The sequence below is a fragment of the Macaca thibetana genome, chromosome 20 (assembly GCF_024542745.1).
Source record: "Macaca thibetana thibetana isolate TM-01 chromosome 20, ASM2454274v1, whole genome shotgun sequence".
Classification (NCBI taxonomy): domain Eukaryota; kingdom Metazoa; phylum Chordata; class Mammalia; order Primates; family Cercopithecidae; genus Macaca; species Macaca thibetana.
The window spans coordinates 60,075,251-60,101,839 of NC_065597.1; the positions used below are offsets into that span (position 1 = coordinate 60,075,251).

Sequence of the window (26,589 nt, forward strand, 5' to 3'; positions counted from 1 at the left end):
TGAGGCTGGCAGATCACTTAAGGTCAGGAGTTCGAGACCAGTCTGGCAACATAGTAAAACCCCGCCTCTACTAAAAATACAAAAATTAGCCGAGTGTGGTGATGTGCACCTGTAATTCCAGCTACTCAGGAGGCTGAGGCAGGAGGATCGCTTGAACCTGGGAGTCACAGGTTGCAGTGAGCAGAGTGTGTGCCACTGCACTCCAGCCTGGGCAACAGAGTGAGACTCCATCTCAAAAAAGGAAAAGAAAAGAGAAAAGAAAAGAAATAAAGAGTGAGAAAATGCTCAGTAAGTGTTAGCTATTGTGCTATTTTCAGTATTACGTCTGTCTTGACAGGGACTGTGAACATCTGAATCATTGACCACTCCCCTCAACAGCATGCCCTCTGTCGTGTGACTCTGAAGTCATGTGACCACAAAGGTAGAATGTACTTCCTTCCTGGTCCCTTCCCTTCGTCCCTTCCCTTCGAGCTTGGCCAAGTGACTTGCTTTGTGAGTGGAAAGGACAGTGTACTTTAAGGGACACTGCACGCTTTTTTGGGGGCCTATCTTGGGCCTCTGCTGCCACCATGAAAAGAGCCTCCCTTTGGAAAGCTGCTGAGCCCTCACCCCAGTCCCCAGCAAACAGCTCTGTAAGGGAGACCTGAGCCACACCCACAGCCTGGACCCAAGCTCAGCTGGCCTGCAGAGTTCAGCAGAGCGACCCAGCTGAGCCCCGCCGGGTCAGCTGACTGCAGTAGACTCACAGACCACTGAGAGTGTGAGAGTGTTTGTTAGGCAGCAACAGCTGACTCATCCAGGGGCCAACATCAAAACTATACTGACCTTCTCGCCAATCTCTGTCCGATCCCCGCTGGGCAGGATTTCCAGGTCTGGGAGGAGGGCACAGGCCTGTATCACGGACCTGTAATACGGTTCCTCCAGCTGACATCCAAAAAGGATGTTTTCTTGGAGAGAATCATTCTGAATCCAGGCCTGCTGTGGCACATAGGCCACCGAGCCCTAAGTGGCAAATAGAGAAGGAGGTGAGACAGACACACAGACAGAGCTGATCAACAAGAAAGCAGCTGGCCCAACCACCTGCTACGAGGGCCTCACTTCACAAGTCATTTTCATCACACCTATTGCTTTGGCAAGAGGGAAACTGCACGAAGGACAACAGATGCCAGGGCTGGGATGAGAACCCATACCAGGTGAATCGCTGACTCCAACATCAGGAGTGAAAGAGCTGGTATCCTCGTTGATAAAATTACAGTTATTTATTTAGTAGCTAGCTATTAACTCAATACCTACAGCGGCGATCAAAACCCCCGCTTCCAAAGAGTGGAAGCCCCTGACATGGCCAAAAGCTACTTGATTACAGTTATGGTGGATGCTAAGAGAAAAAGATATATGACAATTTTTAGAAGTCTGACTTGACTAGGCGCAGTGGCTCATGCCTGTAATCTCAGCACTTTGGGAGGCCAAGGCAGGCAAACTGCTTGAGGTCAGGAGTTCAAAGCCAGCCTGGGCAACACAGAGAAACCCTAAAAAAAAAAAAAAAAAAAAAAAAGACAGAAAAACTAGCCAGGCAATGGTGCTGTGCATCTGTAGTCCCAGCTACTTGGGAGGCTGAGGTAGGAGGGTCACCTGAGCCCAGGACATGGAGTTACCATGAGCTGAGACTGCACCATGCCACTGCACTCCAGCTTGGACCACAGAGCAAGACTCTGTCCCAAAAAAATTAAAAATAAAAGACTGACCTAGTGTGGGACATCCGGGAAGGATCCTCGAGGAAACATCCTTGCTAAAAATCGAAGCAAAGACTCCTATATCAAAGCATCCCGGCCGGGCGCGGTGGCTCACGCCTGTAATCCCAGCACTTTGGGAGGCCGAGGCGGGCGGATCACAAGGTCAGGAGATCGAGACCACGGTGAAACCCCGTCTCTACTAAAAATACAAAAAATTAGCCGGGCGCGGTGGCGGGCGCCTGTAGTCCCAGCTACTCAGGAGGCTGAGGCAGGAGAATGGCGTAAACCCAGGAGGCGGAGCTTGCAGTGAGCCGAGATCGCGCCACTGCACTCCAGCCTGGGCGACAGAGCGAGACTCCGTCTCAAAAAACAAAAAACAAAAAACAAAACAAAACAAAAAAAGCATCCGTTTCAAAGGTTTACTTTTATTTCCATATAATGTCAGGTATCACAAATAGCATGAGAATAAAGGCTAGAGTAAGGATATTTGTTTTGTGTATTTTGCTAATGAAAATGCTGGGGTAGTTAAAAAACATTCTCTCTATTTATTATGTTTGTAGAAACAAAATCTCTCCATGTTGCTGAGTCTGGTCCTGAACTCCTGGCCTCAAGTGATCCTCCTGCCTCGGCCTCCGGAAGTGCTGGGATTATAGGCATGAGCCATCATGCCCGACTCAAACATATGTTTAGACAAGAACCAAAAAGTGAAGAATGAGTCCGTTTCATAAGGAGAAGAATGAAGAGCATTCAAGTCCGAGGGAACAGGACATGCGAAGGCCTGGAGATGAAAAGTACTTGGCACATTCAAGGAGCAGAAAGTCCAGTGTGACAGGAACATCGATCAATCCTATGAGGGAACGACTGGCAAAAAACACACCAGGGACAGCAAGGGGGCCTATTCATGGTGAGGACCATGGGTTTTATTGAAAGGGCAACGGGCAGCCCCTGAAGATGCTTTTTTTTTTTTTTGAAACGAAGCTTCGCTGTCGCCCAGGCTGGAATACAGTGGCAAGATCTCAGCTCACTGCAATCTCCGCCTCTGGGCTCAAGGGATTCTCCTTCCTCAGCGTCCTGAGTAGCTGGGACTAAAGGCACACACCACCAGGCCCGCTAATTTTTATATTTTTAGTAGAGATGGGGTTTTGCCATGCTGGTCAGGCTGGTCTCAAACTCCTGACCTCAGGTGATCAACTTGCTTCAGCCTCCCAAAGTGCTGGGATTACAGGTGTGAGCCACCACGCCCAGCCAGAAGATTCTTGAATAAGGGAATTCTAGAGAGGGCAAAGCTGACAGCGGGTCCCAGCTGCCCTCATTCTTACTCTAAATTCTCAAATAATTAACCTGCTGACTTGAATATCCTAACTTTTAAGAAGCCAAAATGTCAACAGAGGTGCCTTACCATAGAACCCATAGAAAAATACATAAACCACACAGACTAAAACATTTGGGAAAAGATAAATATTTTATACACATTTCTAGCACTCCCCTTACTTGGGCAAAACAACCAATAATAAATAATCATCTGGCCTGAAATGATAATAGTGCCAGGATAGCAGAAACCTGCAGAAAGCAATGTGGATCCCACCAAGATTTGGAATTTTCTCCCATTAATCTAGCTCTCACGGCTCATTAATCTTATTTTATGGCATGGACTTGAAAATAATGATAAAACATTTCTTAAAACAACAGTTAAAGGTCATTAGTTTGGACCCAATCACAATGTATACTTTTCAAAGGCATTGTATAATCAACGAAGAAAGGGTTTTGCTCGGAAATAAAAACAATGTCATAAACTAGGCCAGGAGCAGTAGCTCACGCCTGTAATCCCAGCACTTTGGGAAGCCTAGATGGGCAGATCACCAGAGGTCAGGAGCCCTAGACTACCCAGGCCAACATGGTAAAACCCCATCTCTACTACAAGTACAAAAATTAGCTGGGCACGGTAACAGCACGTGCCTATAATCCCAGCTACTCAGGAGGCCGAGGCAGGAGAATCGGTTGAACCTAGGAGGCGGAGGTTGCAGCTAGCCAAGATCACACCACTGCATCAAGCCTGGGCAACTGTCTCAAAAAAAAAAGCAAAAACGAAAACAAAAACAAAACAAAAAACCAGCACAACAACAAACATCATAAGCTTGACATTCCCAAAGGCAGATTCCAAGAGACAAATGTGCAGTTGCACAGACACTAAAGAGGTGCAGGCAAGTACACCTGGGGCACATGAGGTTAAACAGTTAATAGATTTTTTTCTCACTGCAGGACTTGTCAGAGCCTTAATTTGCTAACGTTTATTATAAAAGGGAGGGGGTCGGAGTATTCATTATTTCCCATGCTCGTTTGAGTCTGGGGTTCTTTCTCCCCCAGACGTCCTGCAAGGTGAGCTGGCTGCAGACCACACTCCTGGAAATGCTGGTAGCAAAACTTCCGGGGATTTATTGTTACACTAGGAAAAGGCCTTCATGCAGAGTTAACTAAATGCAAACTGAAGACTGTTGATTGCCAGTGGGACTTACTGGTAAAGCCGCCTCTTAAGCTCACTCTTGGGGAATTTCAACTTACTTCAAAGTACACCGTGTATTTAAAAGCAGTAAAACTGCAGTCTTCTTTTAGCCCCCTATTAAGAATTCAACAAACACTAAAAAATTTAAACTGTTCCCTTTAAAAAATGTTCTAAGAAAATATTCCAACCACATATTTTTGTTTTGTTACATTTATAAGAAGAGATACCCAGAGAGATCCATAAAGATAAAGAACAATCCAAAAAGACCCAAAGAGACCACGAGACACTCAGTGACAGGCAGAGACGCAAAGGAAGGAGGCAGGCCGCGTACCAGGGAGCCTTCATGTGTCTACTAAGTATTTATTAAGTGGCCGGGTGCAGTGGCTCACACCTGTAATCCCAGCACTTTGGGAGACAGAGGTGGGCAGATCATTTGAGGTCAGGAATTTGAGACCAGCCTGGCCAACATGATAAAACTCTGTCTCTACTAAAAAAATATAAAAATTAGCTGGGCATGGTGGCGCATGCCTGTAATCCCAGCTACTCGGGAGGCTGAGGCAGGAGAATCGCTTGGACCCAGGAGGCAGAGGCTGCAGTGAGCCGAGATCGTGCCACTTCACTCCAGCCTGGGGGACAGAGCCTGACCCTGTCTCAAAAAAAAATAATAAAAATAAAAATTAAAAAATTACAGCTTAATAAGCAGATAACAAAATAAATATTTATTAAGTGCCTACTACATACTGGGCACTATTTTAAGTGCTGGGAGACAGACGGAAATAAATGATACCAAAATCCTGCCTTCTAGGATGGCACAGAACAGAACAGAAAGAACGCGAGAGAAAGGGACAGACGGAAAGATAAAGGAGGAAGAGGAAATCAGACATTGCTACTCTCACTTCCGGCACAGGGACAGTTAAAAGAAACAGCATCATTTTTGAGCTTTTCCTCAGACCACCAGCTTCCCCACTGCCCCTGCCTGCGGGTCCTCATCCTACCTTGATAGCCACGTGCCCCTCCACTTTGTCCATCTCGGCCAAGAGAGCTGAGAGCAGCGACGACTTTCCGCAGCCCACCTGGCCCACCACGGCCACCAAGGCACCTTCCGGGATGGAGAAGGTGATGCTGAAACGACACAACACACCTGGCTCAGCTGCAGTGAATGAGGCCTGCCAGGCTGATGCCCCTGGTCACTGAGCCTCGATTTACCCCAAGTAGAGAAAGAGAGAGACAGACAGAAGGCACGGCCATACTAAACACTGAAGGCCTCAACTGAACACTGCTGAGTTCAGTTCAGTGACCCGTCTCAGGGGCGCTCCAGGTGGGAGGCAGGTGACAGGTGTACCTTAGAGAAGAGAGGCACAGAGTAACCTGAGGGATCCCGTCACACTGAGCTGAAAGAGGGGCAGAAACTTCACTGGGGGCATGAGGCAAGGTCTGAGAGGAGAGGACACCTCAAGACAAACTGGGGCTAGGCACGGTGGCTCATGCCAGTGCTGGTAATCCCAGCAAGGTGGGCGGAGGGAGGCTGAGGCGGGCGGATCACAAGGTCAGGAGCTCGAAACCAGCCTGGCCAACATGGTGAAACCCCGTCTCTACTGATAACACAAAAATTAGCCACACATGGTGGCAGGGGCCTGTGATCCCAGCTACTCAGGAGGCTGAGGCACAAGAATCGCTTGAACCCAAGAAGTGGAGGTTACAGTGAGCCGAGATCGTGCCACTGCACTCCAGCCTGGGCAAGAGCGTGAGACTCTGTCTCAAAAAAAAAAAAGAAGAAAAAAAAAATCAAAACTCTGACAGAAAAGCAAGTGTCCAAGACATGGAAATATGGGGAGAGCTGGAGAAAGGTGTAAAGGGGTGAAGGCACGGGGTGTAACCAGGGATGCGATGGCACTAAGGTAGGTGGTAGCCAGGCCTGGGAGCACCCTGAAAGATGCCCTGGAAGACGCTGTGCTAAGACACCTGAACTCTGCCAGCCAGGAGCCACCAAAGGGTTGAAAAGGGAGACAGACATGAATAAATCTGAGTTGAACTTTGGGAAGATGTTTCTATTGAAATCATCCTTTAACGAACAGTAGAAAGCAAAATAAAATAAGCTCAACATTCTCCCAGCAACAGTGGCTGTCAATGGGGCAGGACAACCCCAGGCCACTCCCACTGCCAATGGCACAGCCAGAGCAGGGTTTCCATCCTCCCAGGGAAGGGAGGGCACATCCAAGGCTTTGCTGGGCTCACTTACATGGAATATGCTTTTATTTTTTATCTGTATTTACTTATATATTTATTTATTTTTGAGACGGAGTCTCACTCTGTGGCCCAGGTTGGAGTGCATTGGCTTGATCTTGACTCACTGCAACCTCCACCTCCCAGGTTCAAGTGATTCTCATGCCTCAGCCTCGCAAGTAGTTGGGATTACAGGCAGGTGCCACCACGTAGAGCTAATTTTTATATTTTTAGTAGAGATGAGTTTTCCCCATGTTGGCCAGGCTGGTCTCAAACTGCTGACCTCCAGTGATCTGCCTACCTCAGCCTCCCAAAGTGCTGGGATTACAGGCATGCACCACCATGCCCAGCTAATTTTTTTATTTTTTATTTTTTTGAGACAGAGTTTTACTCTTGTTGCCCAGGCTGGAGGGCAATGGCGCAATCTCAGCTCACCGCAACCTCCGCCTCCCAGGTTCAAGCATTTCTCCTGCCTCAGCCTCCCAAATACCTGGGATTATAGGGATGCACCACCACGCCTGGCTAATTTTTTGTATTTTAGTAGAGACGGGGTTTCTCTATGTTGGTCAGACTGGTCTTGAACTTCTGACCTCAGGTGATCCGCCCACCTCGGCCTCCCAAATCGCTAGGATTACAGGCGTGAGCCGTGTCTGGCAAATTTTTTTATTTTTAGTAGCGACGTGGTTTCACTATGTTGACCAGGCTGGTCTCAAACTTTGGACTTCAGGTGATCTGCCCACCTTGGCCTCCCAAAGTGCTGGGATTATGTGCTTTTTAACTGCCACCTTTCTGATTTCAGAGTATTAGTGGAAATGCTGATAGTCGTTGCTGTCACTAATTGTTTCATTCTTATGACACTGTTGCATGGTGATACTTATCAGGTATTTTGTTCCTGTGCTGGGAGGAGAATGGATTATGGGGCCTGAGTAGGCAGGAATCCCAGTGAGACAGTACCTGCAACTGTCCATGTGAGACTGAAAAAAAATTTTTTTTTTTTTTTTTTTGAGACAGAGTCTCACTCTGTTGCCCAGGTTGGAGTGCAGTGGCGCAATCTCGGTTCACTGCAAGCTCTGCCTCCCAGGTTCAGGCCATTCTCCTGCCTCAGCCTCCCAAGTAGCTGGGACTACAGGCGCCCACCACCGCACCCGGCTAATTTTTTTGTATTTTTAGTACAGACAGGGTTTCACCATGTTAGCCAGGATGGTCTTGATCTCCTGACCTCATGATGCCCGACTCAGCCTCCCAAAGTGCTGGGATTACAGGCGTGAGCCACCACGCTCGGCCAAGACTGAAATATTCTTATAGGCTGATGAGAGAAAGGGTTAGAGAAAGGTTCTGGGGGCTCATGGGGGGAACGTAACTGCAACAGGAAAACCACTGGGTCAGGAAAGGGACACATACAGATTAGTTGTGGAGCTCAACAAGAGAGAACAGCTACAATTGAAGCAGGCAGGATTTAAGTTAGACATAAGGAAGAACTTCCTAAGCATGCAGTACCACCATGAATTTTCAATGCAGGCGTCATACAGATTCTTTTCTCTGGAGAGTTTGTCTCCTACACGATAAAACACAGCAGTGATTTGGCTACCCAGGCATGAGCTAAAGCTCTAAAAGGGTCCCATCACCCGTGTGTTTTGCAGATTCCTTAAGGGGGCCTAAAAAGCTGTTGATCAAGGCCTCTGGTCAGAAAAAAATGAGAGATGCTTGAAGAGTTGCCTGGGGGTAAGGTCGATTTCCTAGACACCAAGTGCTTTGGAAAGGTAAGGACTGTAGGGTGTGGGGTGCCAGGCAGAAAGCTGGCAAGAAAGGGTGAGCTGGGCAGCTGAGGGGCACTGGAGTTCAGCAGCATCGCAGCCTCTGACTAAGACTGGCCAATCAGCATGCTCTGTGTCTGCAGGCATAGTGATTGGCCCACAGAGGGCAGAGGACCAAGTCTGGGTCAGCAAGAAGCAGGCAGTTCTCTTAACAGTAGGATACACAGTGGGAGCTGTTGAGACCATTTGCCATCACAAGGGGAGAGGATGCGTGAGGATAATGCAGACCAGGAGAAAGTGAAACACAGAAAATATGAAAAAAGTTCCGATGGCAGAATCCCTGGGTCACACTGTACCTGAAAGTAGAACTTCCCAGTTAAGCAAGCCAAGAATCTCCTGTATTGTCTAAATCTATCTGTCCAAGGCTGCTATGACTCACAATCAGAGGGAACCCTCTGTGCTAGGCACCTCTGTGTCTGCTTCTCACGCCAGCCTAAGCAGGTGTATCTGCACCCATTTTCCAGATGGGTAAGCTAAGTCTTAGAAGGGCAAAGTGAGTTGTTCAAGGTCACAGAGATGGAGCACGGTGGGAATTCAAATCCATGTTTGACAAAAACCCTGTGGCTCTCTCCACGTCATCACATGTGTCCACATCCCGGCTTACCCATTCAGCGTGGGAGGGTCGCTCCTGGCCCAGGTGAATGTGGCGTTCCTCACGGTGACGCTGTTAGTATCCCCGCCTACAAAGCACAGAGACAACACGTCAGGCACAGGCTGAACTGTGCGACTCCGCGTGAGCAGAGCGCTCTCTTTCTCTGCTTGAGTGGTTCAACCCCAGACGCTCGACGCGAATGACGCTAGGCATTATTACCTGGTGACATCAGTCACAGGTTCTGAAAGAACCCCAAGCTGCAGTTTTGGAGGCAGCCCCAGACCCAGAAAGCAGAAGGAAACTGCAAGAAGCTTTGTCCTTGAAAGACGGGGTTGCGCCATCCGGACGCTCATCTCGGGAAACGACTGCAGAGGCGGGGGCCCCACGAGGGTTACTCAACGCTCTGCACGCCCTGGCCCTTCTCAGGCAGGTTCGGGGCAGCTCCAGCTGGGAGGTCCCAGCAGTGGCCAAGGTCAGTGGGAAACAGCTGGCGTCCACATGCAAACCTCTCTCCATCGGGGTGGCCTGCATCAGACCGTTGGGCCCTCCTTGAGGTTCAAAGGGAGGTCATTCACCCTTCTCCCCATGTCCTCTCTATCTCTCATCCTCCCCCAGCCACACCACCCTACACACATCACATCACAGCAGGTGGGTCTTTCTAAAACACGCATCACGATAAACTCAAAAAAAAGAGGATACGGAACAGGAAGTGTGGTATGAGGGCACAGGGGAGGTGAGAGCGTTGGAGACAAAGCCCACGTTATATGGCTCCGTGTTTCTATCTTCTTCTGAGACAGGATCTGGCTTCTGCACCCAGACTGGAGTGCAGCGGTGCGACCTCAGCTCACTGCAACCTCCATCTCCCAGGCTCAAGCAATTCTCCCACTTCAGCCTCCTGAGCAACTGGGACTACAGGATGTGCACCATCATGCCCAGCTAATTTTTTTGTATTTTTTGTAGAGATGGGGTCTTGACATGTTGCTCAGGCTGGTCTCGAACTCTTGGCCTCAAGTGATCTGCTGGCCTCGGCCTCCCAAAGTGCTAGAATTATAGGCATGAGACACAGTGCCCAGCCAGCTCCACATTTCTAAGGCTCCTAGCACCTGTCTTCTTTTACTCTTCTTCCCATTATTTTCCTTTTACTTCATGTCTCTCACTTAAAAGAAAAACAAGCTGGGCACAGTGGCTCATGCTTATAACCCCAACACTTTGGGAGACCGAGGCGGGCAGATCACCTACGTCAGGAGTTTGAGACCAGCCTGGCCAACATGGTGAAGCCCCATCTCTACTAAAAATACAAAAATTAGCCAGGTATTGTGGCGCATGCCTGTAGTCCCAGCTACTTGGGAGGCTGAGGCAGGAGAATCGCTTGAAACCGAGAGGCAGAGGTTGCAGAGAGCCAAGATTGTGCCACTGCACTCCAGTCTGGGCAATAGAGAGACTCTGTCTCAAAAAAAAAAAAAAAAAAAAAAAAAAAAAAAAAAAAAAAAAAACAGAAAAGCAACTCTCTGAATTATGAGCCACCTTAAGACCATCTGGAGATAATACAGAAGTTTTTCTTTAAGTTGTCAAATGAAGAAATAACTTCATCCATGCATCAAAGAAACAAAAAACCTACAGAGAGAGGAAGTCACTGGTTAACCTAGATTAACATTCTCCCTCAGCTCTTCTAAAAGAGAGGACGTGGAATGAGGAAACTGGGAGTTGCTATTTAAGGAATTTAAGAAAAGCCACTGGAGCGAGAGGTTGCAGAGAAGGTTGCAGGGAACGGTTAGCTTGGGAGCAGGGAGCAGCCAAAGGGGGCCCCCACTGGCTAGAGCATGCTAAACATTCCAGAAAGTCCAACCACCTAGGAGGCCACTATTAGGGCAGGAAGGAGGGCCTGGGGTGCGGGCGGCACCCAGGGGTCTAGGGGTTTCCTGATGCTTGTATTGAGTCGTGAACAACTTCAGAAGCAAGAAACCAGCACCCCACCGCCGGCCGCCTCAAATTTCAGCCTGTGTTCAGCAGAGAAATTTGACCCCAGAGTAGATGGAATCATTCCCTTATCATGTGAGGGGATGTGGCACACTGAGACAGCAGAAACCAGATGACCACAGCCTAGGGGTGTTGGGAGGAGGAATCCAGCATCCACTTGGGCCACGGTTCTCAACTAGAGGCAACTGTGCCTCTCAAGGCACATCTGGCAACGTCTGGAACCATTTTTGGTTGTCAAAATTGGGGTGGGTACTACTGTATCTAATGGGTAGAGTCCAGGGTTGCTGCTCAGCATCCCACAGTGCACAGGACAGTCCCCAATCACAAACAATAATGTGTCTCCAGATGTCAGTAGCGCCCAGGATAAGAAACCCCACACCAGGGGCTGGCTGAGCTGAAGATGCTGAGATCGTCTCGCTCAGACCAGAGAAGGGACGACTCCCGCGATCTGTTTAGCATCTTCTATGCACCAGGTGCTGTGTCAAACGTGTCAAATGTTTTAGGTGCCACTAAAGATACCTGAGCGCCTGCGAGGTGCCAGACACAGCTCACGCAGTATAACCGACATTTACACACATTCAATCTTCTGACCACATTCATTGGACTCTGGAGCCAGACTGTATGGGTTTGAATCCTGGGACAACCACTTCACAGCTGGGTAGCCACGGGCAAGTTATTTAACTTCTCTGTGCCTTTTTTCTTTCTTTCTTTTTTTTTTTTTTTTTGAGACAGGGTCTTACTCTGATGCCCAGGCTGGAGTACAGTGGCATGATCATAGCTCACTATAGCCTTGAACTCCTAGGCTCAGCCAATCCTCCTGCCTCAGTCTCTCAAGTAACTAGGACTACAGGTACACCACCATGCCTAGTTAATTTTTTAATTTTTGTAGAGATGAGGTCTCACTACATTACCCAAGGTAGTCTCAAACTGCTGGCCTCAAGCAGTCCTCCAGCCTTGGCCTCCCAAAGTGCTAGGATTATAGGTACGAGCCACTGTACCCAGCCTGTGCCTCACTTTTTCATCTATAAAATACGGTTGACAACCATGCAATCAACTTCAGAGGGCTGTGGTGGGGTGTCTATGAGGCAGTGCACACTTGGCACATAGTAGGTGCTCAGTAAATCTCAGTGAGACAACATGCTATGGCCAGGAAGAGCATGGACTCGACCGACAGGCTGTATGAATCCTAGCTCTTCTTTTGATCAGCTGTGCAATCTCAGGCAAGTTTCAGAGGCCAGTTTCTTCACCTAGAAGAGGGGGGTTTCCATCACCCTCCTCCAGGCGTGCCACAGTGAGTAATGGACAAGTTGGGACATTGACATCCTTCAAACAGAACATGCATGACAGGGGCTTTATAAGTGAACGTGTCACTGCACTCTGAGACATTAATTTTTTTCTTTTTTTTGAGATGGAGTCTCCCTGTGTTGCCCTGGCTGGACTACAGTGGTGTGATCTCGGCTCACTGCAACCTCCGCCTCCTGGATTCAAATGATTCTCCCACCTCAGCCTCTAGAGTAGTTGGGATTACAGGTGCCCAACACCAAGTCCAGCTAATTTTTATATTTTCAGTAGAGACAGGGTTTCACCAAGTTGGCCAGGCTGGTGTCCTGACCTCAAGTGATCCGCTCACCTCAGCCTCCCAAGGTGCTGGGATTCCAGGCGTGAGCCACTGTGCCTGACCTAATATTTATTATTAAGTGCCTCGAGAGATGGTTGCAAACAAGATCCCTGGCTCAGGGGGATGGGCTGGGAAAGGATAAATAAACAAGCTACAAAATAAACAAACCTGTCAATAAAAATGCATGGCCGGGTGTGGTGGCTCACATCTGTAATCCCAGCACTTTGGGAGGCTGAGGCAGAGGGATCCTTGAGCCCAGGAATTCAAGACCAACTTGAGGAACAAAGCAAGACCTTGTCTCTCCAAATAAAAAAACTTAATATTGAAAAAAATAAAAAGCCCAGGAGAAGCGGCTCATGCCTATGAGCCCAGCATTTTGGGAAGCTAAGGCAGGTGGATTGCTTGAGCTAAGGAGCTCGAGACCAGCCTGGACAACATGGCGAAACCCTGTCTCTATAAAACATACCAAAAAATTATCCAAGTATGGTGCTGTGTGCCTGTAGTTTCAGCTACTTGGGAGGCTGAGGTCGGAGGATCACCTGAGCCCACGAAATCAAGGCTGCAGTGACAGTCGTGACTGCGCCACTGCACTCCAGCCTGGGCGATGGAATGAGACCCTGTCTCAAAAAAAAAAAAAAAAAATCCAAGTAACACTGTGCCAAAGAAAGGTACTTTTGTTTTCCTTATCTAGATAAAACTGAGCCTCAGACCTAAGTCTGCGCAGCTTGTGGGTGGTGGAGGCTGGCCAGCCTCCAGAGTCCTCGTTTAGCCCAGAATAGAATCAAGGTCAAAGCCTTGGAAAGTGACTCCCAGGAGGAAGCCTCAAGCAGCCGCTGCCCCTCAGCAAGAAAACAAGAATGCGAGTGCAAGTTCGCCCTCCTGGGAAGTGTAAGATAGGACAGAGGCCTAGGCGGCCAGGCTTCCCTTCCCTTCTGCCAGCTTTGCAGAAGCCTTGTCTCCCGGGCTCTCGCAGACAAGCGGCTGGGCAGAGTCAGACCTGAGGGCAGCCAAGGGAAACAACTGCAAGTAGGGAGGACCCGGTGGGAGATGGGAAGGCGGCCGCTTCCAGAAACCAGGACCGAACACACACACACCGTCTTTGACAGGCCGTCGCTCGATGCTGTCAGGTTCCAGTTCCTCATGGGAAAGAAAGATCCTCAGGCGTTTGAGGGAGACACTCGCCTATACAGAGAGCAATGGTAGGGGAGAGTTATTTTTAAACAGCTTTTTGCAAAACAAACCAAGGTTAACTTCCAGTGGTTTCCCTGGGTGTGAAGGGGCACACACCCTCCCTTATTTCCGAAGGTCCCACATTTCTTAGAACCAGTGTACACTTTAGTATTAAATAAAACAAAACAAAACAAAACAAAAAAAGAAAGAAACAGGTTTTGGTTCTGCTTTGTTTTAAAAGCCCACAAAAGGTATTTCAGAAAAAAATGGGCAAATGACTGGGCACAGCAGCACAAGCCTGTAATCCCAACACTTTGGGAGGCCGAGGCAGGCATATCACTTGAGGTCAGGAGTTTGAGACCAGCCTGGCCGACATGGTGAAACCCCGCCTCTGCTAAAAAAATATATTAAATTAGCCTGGTGTGGTGGCGTGCACCTGCAATCCCAGCTACTCGGGAGGCGGAAGCAGGAGAATCACTTGAACCTGGGAAGGCAGAGGTTGCAGTGAGCCAAGATCGTGCCACTGCACTCCAGCCTGAGCGACAGATTGAGGCTCCATCTCAAAAAAATAAATAAAAAATAAATAAAAATATAAGAAAAAAAGGGCAGAGGCCTGGTGGAAAAGGGACTCTGGAAACATAACAGCAAACGCAACAGAGCCAATTCAAACAGCCCAATGGGACAGGCATTTCTGAGATACGCCAGAAAACTTGGATATGGGCTGAGTATTATTGTAAAAACTTATTGTTAATTTGCTTAGACATGATGATGGTGCTATATTATGTCGGAAGAAATGCATGCTGAAGTATTTGTGGGTAGAATGTGAGGGGTCCGAGATTTGCTTTAAAATTATTTGGCAAAGAAAGGAAAGAATGAAGAGATAGATAGCAGAGTTTAGCATTAAAAAAAAAATGAAGGGAGAGAAGGACAAGGGAGGGATACTTAAAAAGGATGAGATAAAACAACTGTGGCAAAATGTTTTGGTTTCTTTTTTCTTTTTTTTTTTTTGAGACAGAGTCTCGCTCTGTCGCCCAGGCTGGAGTGCAGTGGCGCCATCTCGGCTCACTGCAAGCTCCGCCTGCAGGGTTCACGCCATTCTCCTGCCTCAGCCTCCTGAGTAGCTAGGACTACAGGCGCCCGCCACCATGCCGGCTAATTTTTTTGTATTTTTAGTAGAGACAGGGTTTCATCATGTTAGCCAGGATGGTCTCAATCTCCTGACCTCGTGATCCACCTGCCTCGGCCTCCCAAAGTGCTGGGATTACAGGCGTGAGTCACCGTGCCAGGCCTTGGTTTCTTTTTTTGAGACAGAGTCTTGCTCTGTTGCCCAGGCTGGTGTGTGGTGGTACAAATATAGCTCACTGCAGCCTCAAATTCCTAGGCTCAAGCAATCCTCCTGCCTCAGCCTCCCATGTAGCCACTGCAGGCATGTACCCCATGCCCATTTTGTTATTTTTTGTAGAGATGGGGTCTCATTATGTTGCCCAGGCTGATTTTGAATGCCTGGACTGAAGCAATCCTACCACCTCAGCCTCCCAAAGTGCTGGGATTACAGGCCACTGTGCCCAGCCAAAAAATGCTGATGTTGAATCTGAGTGATGTGTACACAGGGTTCATGTTGTATTGTTCCCTTTTTTGGAGATGAAGTCTCACTCAGTCACACGCAGGCTAGAGTGCAATGGCGTGATCTCGGCTCACTGCAACCTCCGCCTCCTGGGTTCAAGCGATTCTCGTGCCTCAGCCTCCAGATTAGCTGGGATTACAGGCACCCGCCACCACACCTGGCTAATTTTTGTATTTTTAGTAGAGACAGGGTTTCCCCATGTTGGCCAGGTGAGTCTTGAACTCCTGACCTCAGGTGATCCACCCGCCTTGGCCTCCCAAAGTGCTGGGACGGCAGGTGTGAGCCATCATGCCTGGCTTTTTCTTTCTTTCTTTCTTTCTTTCTTTTTAATGCCAGCTCACAAGCTTAAAGCTATTCTACTTCTGTGTACACTTGACATTTTTCATAATAAAAAGAATTTTTTGTGTTTGACAAAGCCTGCAATCAGAGTTGTACTATCAAATTTTAAGGTTGATTTGTCTATGTAGTTGAAATGGAGTTTTCAAAATGAATGTTCCCAATGCTCAGAAAAAGAATGTGAAAATAGTGCAGCAAAGCGACAGGAGCTTCCAACACTGCCCAAGTGTGACAGAGGAGAAAGCCACCCCTCCTTACACAGTCAATGGCACAAATTTTACAGATTCTACAGGGTCTGCATTTTTTTTTTTTAAACAACAACAAAAACAGGGTCTTACTCCCTTCACCCAGGCTAGAGTGTAGTGGTGTGACTATGACTCAATGCAGCCTCAAATTCCCAAGCTCAGCTGCTCCTCCCACCTCAGCCTCCTGAGTAGCTGGGAGTACAGGGGCACATCACCATGCCTGGCTAATTTTCATATATGTGTGCGTGCATGTGTGTGTGTGTATATGAGACATATATATGACAACATATGACATAATATAAATTATATATAATACATAAAATATAATATATAAAATATATATATTACATACATAACATAAAATATATATATATTTTATATATATATATATTTTTTGGTACAGACAGGGTTTCACCACATTGCCCAAGCTAGTCTCAAACTCCTGGGCTCAAGAGATCCACCTGCCTTGGCCTCCCAAAGTGCTGGGATTATAGGCATGTGCCACCATGCCCAGCCGTAAGGCTGGGGTTTTTCTTCTCTTTTTTTTTTTAATTTTGAGACGGAGTTTTTGCTGTGTCACCCAGACTGGAGTGCAATGGCACGATCTTGGCTCACTGCAAACTCTTCCTCCTGAGCTCAAGCAATTCTCCTGCCTCAGCCTTCCGAGTAGCTGGGATTACAGGGACCCGCCACCACACCTGGCTAATTTTTGTATTTTTAGTAGAGGTTGCACCGTGTTGGCCAGGTTGGTCTCGAACTCTTGACCTCAGGTGATCTACCTGTCTCAGCCTCCCAAAGTGCTGGGATTATAGGCGTGAACCACTGCACCCGGCTGTAAGGTTGGGGTTTCTCAAAGCGTGGGTGGTGAAGACCTATCAGTGGGTTGTAAAATCAATCAGGTCAGACAAGAACTACATTTTCGAAAAAAAGGATAGGAATGGAGGACAAATAGAAGAAGAGAACAGAGTATTTCAGAAAGATTCTTCCAGAGCATGGGAAAGCCTTGCTGCATTAAACTTGATTTATCTACTCACATGCGAGTTCTCTGTCAAGAAGTCAAACGCATTTTCTTTCTTTCGGGCATGACCAGACAAAAGCATGGCAGCCTCGGTCCAGGCCTCATGGAGCCCATTTGGGAGCATGATCTAGAGGCTGCGCTCAGGGGCATTTCCATGCTTTTGCGGCCTAGAACCCCAAGGCCCCCTCTCTGAAGTCGCCCCAGTTTCCCCCTGTACCTGCACGATGCTGCTGATGACCATGGGGAGAATGTTCAGGGGAAACCGGAGGATGTTGAACAAGGCCAAAGACACGAAGGCTTTCTGGGCATCCAGGATGTTGTTCTTGTCAATGGTCACGTAGACGGCAAATGTGCACAGGGCCACCTGCAAGCAGAACATCCAGTGCTGACTGCTGTGCCCTGAGTGAGAATCATCATTCTAAATGGAGCAGTGACAGGCCCTGGGGACAAGCTCGGGCCCTCCCCAGGTAGCCACAACTGGCCGGCTGCTGGAGCTCGTGGAAAAGCCTGGTGCAGCATCTGGCACACAGCAGATGCTCACTAAACACTCCAGGAATGAACTGGATAAATCAATGATCAGGAGCCCCAAGAACTGGCCTCTCCCATCAATTTTCTCGGCGATGTTCTAGAGGGGCATTCTTAGTATTTCTCAAAAGCACCAAGCATGATCCCCAAGCCAGGCCTTTGCCCCTGCAGTTTCCTCTGCCTGAAACCATCTTCCAGCCGGGTGGCCGCCTGGCTCCTCCCTCTCACCATTCAAGGGAGATGCCTCTCCCACTCTACCAAACAGCCCTGCCATCTGGCCGCCATCCCATGTATTTTCAGGGTCTCAGCACTGCCATTTCATTGCTACTTCCTGGAAGGTCATACGGCTTAAAAGTAAAAACCACACGCTTTGCCGTCTATCCGCTGTGGGGCCCTGGTTGAGTTATTTCACCTCTCCAGGTGAGCCCCTCTTTTCTCATCTATAAAATGGGAGTCATGACGTGCTTCTAAGGGCTGTTGGCACTTACAAAGGGTGCTTATATGCACAGGGCCCAAGCACGGTAAAACTCAACAGATGGCAGCTGTTTTTATTTCTTGTTACAGGATTTGGTCCAAATTCCTTTGATCATTCTTCCAAGGAATCTATTAACCTGGTTCCATGAGCGAGAGCCTGGTCCCACGGGCAGGCAGAGCTGGTTCGTGTTCTGGCTCTGACATTAACAAGACAGATGACGTTGAGCCATGGCACAGAAATTTTCCAGGCGCCAATGCCAAGAGGGAGGCAAGGTGCTCAAATGACAGGGACACATGATCCCTGGGTGCAGGGGTGCAATCATGGCTCACCACAGCCTCGACCTCCCGGGCCTAAGCATTCCTCCCACCTCAGCCTCCTGAGTAACAAAGACTACAGGTGCATACCGCCATGCCCAGCTAATTCTTTTTATTTTTGTACAGACAGGGTCTCCCTATGTTTCCTAGGCTGTTCTTGAATGACTGGGCTCAGGCCATCTGCCTGCCTCGGCCACCTGAAGTGCTGGGATTACAGGCGTGAGCCACCATCCTGGCTCCTGTCTTCTAAGCGGTAACGACACACTGGCATCCTACCTCACGATACCTTTTTTTTTTTTTGAGATACAGTCTCATTCCTTTGCACAGGACGGAGTACAGTGGTGCAATCGCAGCTCACTGCAACCTCTGCCTCCCAGGGTCAAACGATTCTCATGCCTCAGCCTCCAAGTAGCTGGGACTACAGGCGCCCGCCACCATGCCCAGCTAATTTTTTTGTATTTTTCTTAGTAGAGATGGAGTTTCACCATTTTGGTCAGGCTGGTCTTGAGCTCCTGGCCTCAAGTGATCTGTCTGCCTCGGCCTCCCAAAGTGCTGGGATTACAGGTGTGAGCCACCATGCCCGGCCCAGAGATATACTCTTTACTCAAAAGAGTCTACGTGTATCTACATGATAGACTATTCAGCCATAAAAAGGAGTGAAATTCTTACACATGCTAAAACATGGATAAACTTTGAAAACATCATGCTAAGAAACCAGTCAGATGGCCGGGCGGGGTGGCTCACACCTGAAATCCCAGCACTTTGGGAGGCTGAGGGGGGTGGATCACCTGAGGTCGGGAGTTGCAGACCAGCCTGATCAACATGGAGAAACTCCGTCTCTACTAAAAATACAAAATTAGCCAGGAGTGGAGGTGCATGCCTATAATCCCAGCTACTCAGGAGGCTGAGGCAGGAGAATCGCTTGAACTCGGGAGGCAAAGGTTGTAGGGAGCCAAGGTCGTGCCATTGCACTCCAGGTGGGCAACAAGAGCGAAACTCCATCTCAAAAAAAAAAAAAAAAGAAAGAAAGAAGCAGTCAGAAAAGGTCACCTGTTGTTTGATTCCATTTATATGTAACGTCCAGAGAAGATAAACAGACAGAGACAGAAAGCAGATTAGTGGTTGCCTGGAATGGAAGGTTTGGGGAGCAAGTGACAACAGATACACGGCTTCCTTTTGGGGTAATGACAACGTCCTGAAATTAGTGGTGACTATCGTATCATTTATACAAAAAACCCACTGGGTGACCGTCACACTACCTACACAAAAACCCACTGCACGACTGTCACACCACCTACACGAAAACCCACCAGGTGACCATCATGCCACCTACACGAAAACCCACTGGGTGAGCGTCACGCCACCTACACAAAAACCCACTGGGTGAGCGTCACGCCACCTACACGAAAACCCACTGGGTGAGTGTCACGCCACCTACACAAAAACCCACTGGGCAACTGTCACACCACCTACACGAAAACCCACTGGGCAACCGTCACGCCACCTACACGAAAACCCACTGGGTGAGTGTCACACCACCTACACGAAAAAACCACTGAATTGCACACTTTAAAATGGTGAATTACATGTTCATCAAAAAAAATAAATTTGGATGGGCATGGTAGCCCACGCGTGTAATCCAAATGCTTTGGGAGACCAAGGAGAGGGGATCACTTGAGGTCAGGAGTTCGAGCTGAGCCTGCGCAACAAAGCAACGCTGTGTCTCTACAAAATCTTTTACAAAATAAGCCAGGCAGCTGGCTCCATGGCTCATGCCTGTAATTCCAGCATGTTGGGAGGCCGAGGCAGGTGGATCACCTGAGGTCAGGAGTTCAAGACCAGCCTGCCCAAACAGCAAAACCCCGTCTCTACTAAAAATATGAAAATTAGCTGGATGTGGTGGTGTGTGCCTGTAGTCCCAGCTACTAGGAGGCTGAGGCAAGAGAATTGCTTTAACCCGGGAGGTGGAGGTTGCAATAAGCCAAGATCGCGCCATTGCACTCCAGCCTGGGCGACAGAGCAAGACTCCGTCTCAAAATAATAATAGTAATAATATTAATAAAAAATAAGTCGGGCATAGTGGCATGCACCTGTAGTCCTAGCTACTAAGGAGGCTGAGGCAGGAGAATTACTTGAGTCCAGGAGGTCGAGGCTGCAGTGAGCTATGACTGCGCCGCCACACCAGCCTGGGTAACAGAGTGACGCCCCCATCTCTAAACAAGTAATTTTTTTTAAAGCATCTCTCCAAAGTCAACCTATTTTTCAGTGTAGAAGTCAAAGTGCTGACTCAGATCCCAGGGCCCAGCTGGTATGTAAAGTCCCTTCCCTGTACCTCATTTGGCCTCATCTGTCACTCTCCCCTCACTCCCACTGTTTCAGCCTCCATGCTTATCTCACCTATGAACGGGCACAGTAATGCCCCAGGGCCTTTGCACGTGCTCTTGCTCCCCCTGGTTGGCCTCTTCACCTCCATCAACTCTGTCCTCAAGTGTCACCTTCTCAGTGAGCCTGGACCACCCTATTTAAAACTGCAAGCCTCCCCTATTACAAAGACCTGACTCTTTTCTTTCTATAGCACTTAGGATGGCTTTCTCTAGCACTAGGATTTATTGTGCCTACTATTTCTTGTCTGTCTCTTTCCGTGAAAATAAATGTTCCACGACTGGAGATTATTACCTGTAGTATTCACTGCTGTATTGTCAGAGCCTAGGACAGAGCCCAGGATATGGTGCTCAGTGAATGTCTGCTGGGTAGATGATGGACGGGTGAGAGTGGATAAATGAGTGGGGAAGGGGTGGATGAATTTGCCTTAGGGCGGAAGAGCCCATCAGAAGTGTCTCTTCAGCAGTAAGCAAACCAGGCCTCAGGCATCTCACCACCAAAACGTACCAGCCCCCTTGGTGAGCCAAGTATCAATTGATGCTGGCTGCTGGCAGCACAGGGCACATACAGAGAGGGGACAGGACAACATCATGCAGCCCCTTTCAGGTCCACAGTCCTGGTTTCTCCCTAAGGAGGAGGTCATCCAGCCATCCGCCCCTCAGGTGTTAACTGAGCACCTATTATGCACTAGGGACTGAGGTGGGCTTGGCAACCCTGAGACGCACAGTCTAGTGGAAGCACAGGTTTTAACAGGTTCCCAACAGGCAGTGTTTGGAAATCTGAAGAGGCTGGTAGGATAGGCACAATGACTGGGGCTCCAGGCAGGAGGAGACTGGAGTTTGCAACAGCCTTGTAATAGGCGAGGGTCAAGGGTGCAAAAGTCCTTCATACACAATGAGGAGCACCGGTCCCCTAGGTGCCTTTTTTGAGAAACGTGGAAAACCAACGAACAGAACCCCCACACTCCAGCCCACCTTCTAAAAACCCTGACGCCCTGTGGGCAGATTATCTGCTCTCACTGCCTGCCTGGCATCTACTGCGCTGTTTATGGCAACATGCAGTTTTCTCTGGGGGAACTGAACTTCTCCCAATCTCAACCTACGAGCTTCAGCCACAGATGAACCTCCTCCCTCACCCCCTACCTGGGCCCCAAGCCCCGAAAGACACGACCCAGGCCTGGCTGACCCAAGCATCCCATCTCCCTGGCCTCAGTGACTGGTTCAGGAAGAAGCATGTGATCGACCACAACCAATGAGACTCAATCCCATAGCTCTGCCGGAAGTATTAGGGGAAAGTAAGACTCTGCTCACACGGGTTGCTGAGGTGACAAGATGATCAGGAAACTGCCAGCTCATCAAGAAACCACCATCAAGACAACAGAGCTGAGAGTCAGACGTTGTTCTTCCCAACATTATCTTGGGAACTCCCAGATCTAGTCATGTCCGGAACCCCATTCATGCTTAAAAGTCTTTTTCTAGACTTTTCAGTTTTGTGACTCAAAAATCCCCCTCTTCTCTTACTCTAGTTGATTTAAGCTAGGTTTCTGTTATTTGCAAGACAGTTCCTAAGGAATATGATTTATTCCAACCTCTCATTCATGCATGTATGTATTCATTTACCTACATACATTTACGGAGCATGAACCATTTGCCAAGTTCCCTATGCTTGGAGAGTACGAGCACAAAATGACAAGGTCTGACTGGGCGTGGAGGCTCACATCTGTAATCCCAGCACTTTGAGAGGCTCAGGGGGGCGGATCACTTGAGGTCAGGAGTTTGAGACCAGCCTGGCCAATATGGTGAAACCCCATCTCTACTAAAAAGAAAAAATTAGCTGGGTGTGGTGGTGCACACCTATAATTCCAGCTCCTTGGGAGGCTGAGGCAGGAGAATCAGCTGAACCCGGGAGGTGGAGGTTGCAGTGAGCTGAGATTGTGCCACTGCACTCCAACCTGGGCGACGGAATGAGACTCTGTCTCAACAATACACAAATGTATAAACATATAAATAAATAAAACGACATGGTCGTGGCCGTGTCTCCATGGACCCCAGGATATGATCAGCAGAGAACTACAGGACAGATCATTACCATAAAGAATGATGAATTACTCGAACAAAGGGAAATTCAGGGTAAACAGAAGGCAAGAAGCTCACAAATCATCCAAGACAGAAAATGTTAAATACTGACGGCTGCCTGGCAATGCTATTTTAGGAAAGTGCATTAGGTGGACGTGGTAAATGCCAGGCTTGGCATTCCAAAAAAACAGTCCCATCAGTCCCCGGATGGCATCCCTGGCCTTCCCCGGCCTCTGTGTTCCATCACACCTACCACTGGGTAAACACCTCATCGTCTTTGAAGCACAGGAATGCACCAGTGGAAAAAACACTCAGACACCTTCCAGGCAACTGAAGGCCACATATTTTATCCTAATGTAGTCAGAGGCTTCGATGCCTCGGCCAGGACCAAGGTCTCCAACTGACACCCAGGCCCCTCTGTTTCTTGCCGAACCGCTCAACAAACCCTGTCTCTGGAAACTCCGGGAAACTGAATGGCAAGGAAGGTCAAGAAAAGGTTAAGTAAAGCCGGTAGCGGGGTTCAGAATCTCACATCTGTAATCCCAGCTACTCCAGATGCTGAGGCAGGAGGATCACTTTAGCTCAGGAGTTGGAGGTTGCAGTGAGCCGTGATCAAGCCACTGTACTCCAGCTTGGGCAGCAAAACAAGACCCTGTCTATAAAATAAAAAAAAAAAAAAAAAAAAAGAAAAGGAGAGAGAAAAGAAAAGAGGGGAGGGGAGGGGATGGGACAGGAGGGGAGGGGATGGTAGGGGAGGGGAGAGGAGGGAACGGTAGGGGAGGGGAGGGGAGGGAACGGGAGGGAAGGGGAAGGGAGGGGGGACAGTGGGGAAGGAAGGGGAAGGGAGAGGACAGTAAGGGAGGGGACGGGAGGGGGAGGGGAGGGGAGGGGAGAGGAGGGGAGGGGAGGGGAGAGGAGGGGAAGGAAGGGGAGAGGAGGGGAGGGAAGCCAAACCAGTCCTGCTCTTAAGCATCCTCTGCTGTGCTTTCCTAATGGGGAACAGGGCAGGAAGTGATCATATAAGTTTGGTGACAACCTGGAAACTGGGGGTTTTGCCAACTAATCCAATGCGCAGAGGAAAAAGCTGTGCGAACACTACGCATCCCCTCCTAAGTGGGACACAAGTCACAGACCAAACCTCATCATCTGCTCCCTCTGGCTTTGGACCTTTTCCTCTAAGAAAGACCTTTCAAAATGCCATCAAGGCCAGGCGCAGTGACTAATACCTACAATCCCAGCACTTTGGGAGACAGAGGCAGGCGGATTGCTTGAGCTCAGGAGTTTGAAAACGTCCTGGGCAACAAAGTGAGACCCTGTCTCTGCAAAAATTACGGAAAGTAGCTGGGCATGGTGGCGCATGCTTGTAGTCCCAGCTGCTTGGGAGGCTGAGGTTGGAGGATCACTTGAGCCTAGGAGGCAGAGGTTGCAGTGAGCCGAGATCATGTCACTGCACTCCAGCTTGGGCGGCAGAATGAGACCCCGTCTCAAAAAAAGAAAAAAAAAAGCCATGTATTTCTGTATGATTCTTACTATCACTTGTATACAAGTAAATAGAATCATGTAACCATAACTACATGTATGACATGCATCCATCATTACAGTGATACAGACACAGACTCTCTCTGGAAACACACACAAGAAACACGGAGAGAGGGAAGCAAGCTGACCAGTGTTAGGAGGAAGGGCTTGGGCCTTTCACTATGGACTGTGATTCTCAACTGGGAGAATTTTGTCCCCCAAGGGGACATTTCGCAATGCCTGGAGCCCTATTCCATTGTCACCACTGGGAAGAACAAGGAGACGTACGACTTAGCATCTGGCAGGCAGAGGCCACAGATGCTGGGAAACATTCTACGATGTGCAGGCCAGGACCTACAACACAGGGACAAAGGATGACCTGTTGGCGAATGTCAGCAGGCTGAGGTGGCCAAGTGCAGAGAAGTCCGGCTGTATGAATAGCATCTGGTGCAGCTTTAATTATGTCTCACCATATACAAATACATTACTTTCTACTTTTTAAAGTAAGACCGACCAGACATGGTGGCTCACGCCTGTAATCCCAGCACTATGGGAGGCCAAGGTGGGTGGATCACTTGAGGCCAGGAGTTTGAGACCAGCCTGTCCAACATGGCGAAACCCCATCTCTACTAAAAATACAAAAAATTGGCTTGGCATGGTGGCATGCGCCTATAATCCCAGCTACTCGGAGACTGAGGCAGGAGAATTGCTTGAACCCTGGTGAAACCCCATCTCCACTAAAAATACAAAAATTAGCTGGGCATGGTAGTGGGTGCCTGTAATCCCAGCTACTAGGGAGGCTGAGGCACAAGAATCGCTTGAACCCAAGAGGCGGAGGTTGCAGTGAGCCAAGATCATGCCACTGTACTCCAGCCTGGCCAGAGAGCAAGACTCCGTCTCAAAAAAACAAAAAGGAGAGGCTAGGCGCATCGGCTCACACCTATAATCCCAGCATGATGGGAGGACAAAGTAGGTGGATCGCTTGAGGTCAGGAGTTCAAGACCAGCCTGGCAAACGTGACAAAAACCCGTCTCTACCAAAAATATTCAAATTAATAAGGCATGGTGGTGCGTGTTTGTAATCCTAGCTAGTCGGGGGACTGAGGCAGGACAATTGCTTGAACTGGGAGGTAGAAGTTGCATTAAGCTGAGATGGCACCACTGCACTTCAGCCTGGGTGACATAGCGAGACTGTCTCCAAAGGAAAAAAAAAAAAAGAGTTTGTCAATGCACCCCAGTAAAGTCAAGGGACTGGAATATAAGAGGAATGCAATGTACAAGGCAGAATGCAGGGGCATTGGAGCTGGAAGTGATCTTAGGGAACACGGAGTTACAGAGGGACAACAAGATGCCATTTCTTGCTCAACTCCAGGCCACTGGCACCAGTCACCTGGAGGGCTGCTTGAACATAACTCAGTGGGAAAGAACCCCTTGAGTGACTGTGGGTGTCTGCTGTGGGCATGAGGAGTGAGGGCAGGGCCCTGTATTTGACATGCTTGGAATCTAACCCCTTCATTTTCCATGTGACAAAACCTAGAGCCAGTGAGGTGAGATGACCAGCTTTGGGGGTCACATTGTGAGCTGGCAGTAGAACGTGGCAAGTGTCCTGAGTCTCAGAAGAACATTCCAGTCCTCTAAGCCAGGGGCTGGCCAAGGATGGCTGAGGTCCACATTTGGCCCACACCTGTTTACATGCGGCCCATGAGCTCAGCATTGATTTCCTTTTTTTTTTTTTTTTTAATTTTTTTTGAGACAGAGTCTTGTTCTGTTGCCCAGGCTTAGAGTGCAGTGGCATGACCTCGGCTCACTGTGATCTCCGCCTCCTGGGTTCAAACGATTCCCTTGCCTCAGCCTCCCAAGAAGCTGGGATGACTGGCGTGCTTCATCACGCCCGGCTAATTTTTTTTGGGGGGGTCGGGGGGAGGGGAGAGGTGGCGGGCAAGGCAAAGGGTCTCACTCTGTTGCCCAGTCAGGAGTGCAGTGGCATGATCTTGGCTCACTGCAACTTCTGCCTCCTGGGTTGAAGCAATCCTCTTGCCTCAGCTTCCTGAGTAGCTGTGACTACAGGTGAGCACCACCACTTCCAGCTAATTTTTGTATTTTTAGTACAGATGGGGTTTCACCATGTTGGCCAGGCTGGTCTCAGTCTCCTAGCCTCAAGCAACCCACCCGCCTCAGTTTCCCAAAGTGCTGAGATTACAGGCACGAGCCCCTGCACCCAGCCAGATTTCATATTTTTTAAAAGCTAAAAAAAAAATTAAAAGAATATTACATGACACATGCAAATTCTATAAAATTCAAATATTGGTGTCTCCAAATATAGTTTTACAGGAACATAGCCACACCCATCGGTTTCCGTATTATCTAAGGCTGCTTTTGCACTACGCTAGAAGAGACTGGTATTTGTAACAGAGACTGTATGGCCCGGAATTCCGAAAGTATTGACAGAAAAAG

At 48.7% G+C, this 26,589-nt stretch overlaps 2 protein-coding genes across 2 annotated transcripts in view; one reads left to right on the plus strand and one right to left on the minus strand.

Annotated features, from left to right (window-relative positions):
• Positions 1-26,589, plus strand: part of CEP20 (centrosomal protein 20) — a 345,441-nt gene that overhangs the window by 127,803 nt on the left and 191,049 nt on the right. The window lies entirely within an intron of this gene.
• ABCC1 (ATP binding cassette subfamily C member 1) overlaps positions 1-26,589 on the minus strand; it is a 197,366-nt gene that overhangs the window by 58,665 nt on the left and 112,112 nt on the right. The window contains exons 13-17 of the mRNA XM_050774061.1: positions 17,065-17,211; positions 13,549-13,636; positions 8,872-8,947; positions 5,226-5,352; positions 826-1,002 (exon numbers count right to left, since the gene is read on the minus strand). Coding sequence (XP_050630018.1) covers positions 826-1,002; positions 5,226-5,352; positions 8,872-8,947; positions 13,549-13,636; positions 17,065-17,211 — 615 coding nt within the window. The remainder of the gene's footprint in view (positions 1-825; positions 1,003-5,225; positions 5,353-8,871; positions 8,948-13,548; positions 13,637-17,064; positions 17,212-26,589) is intronic.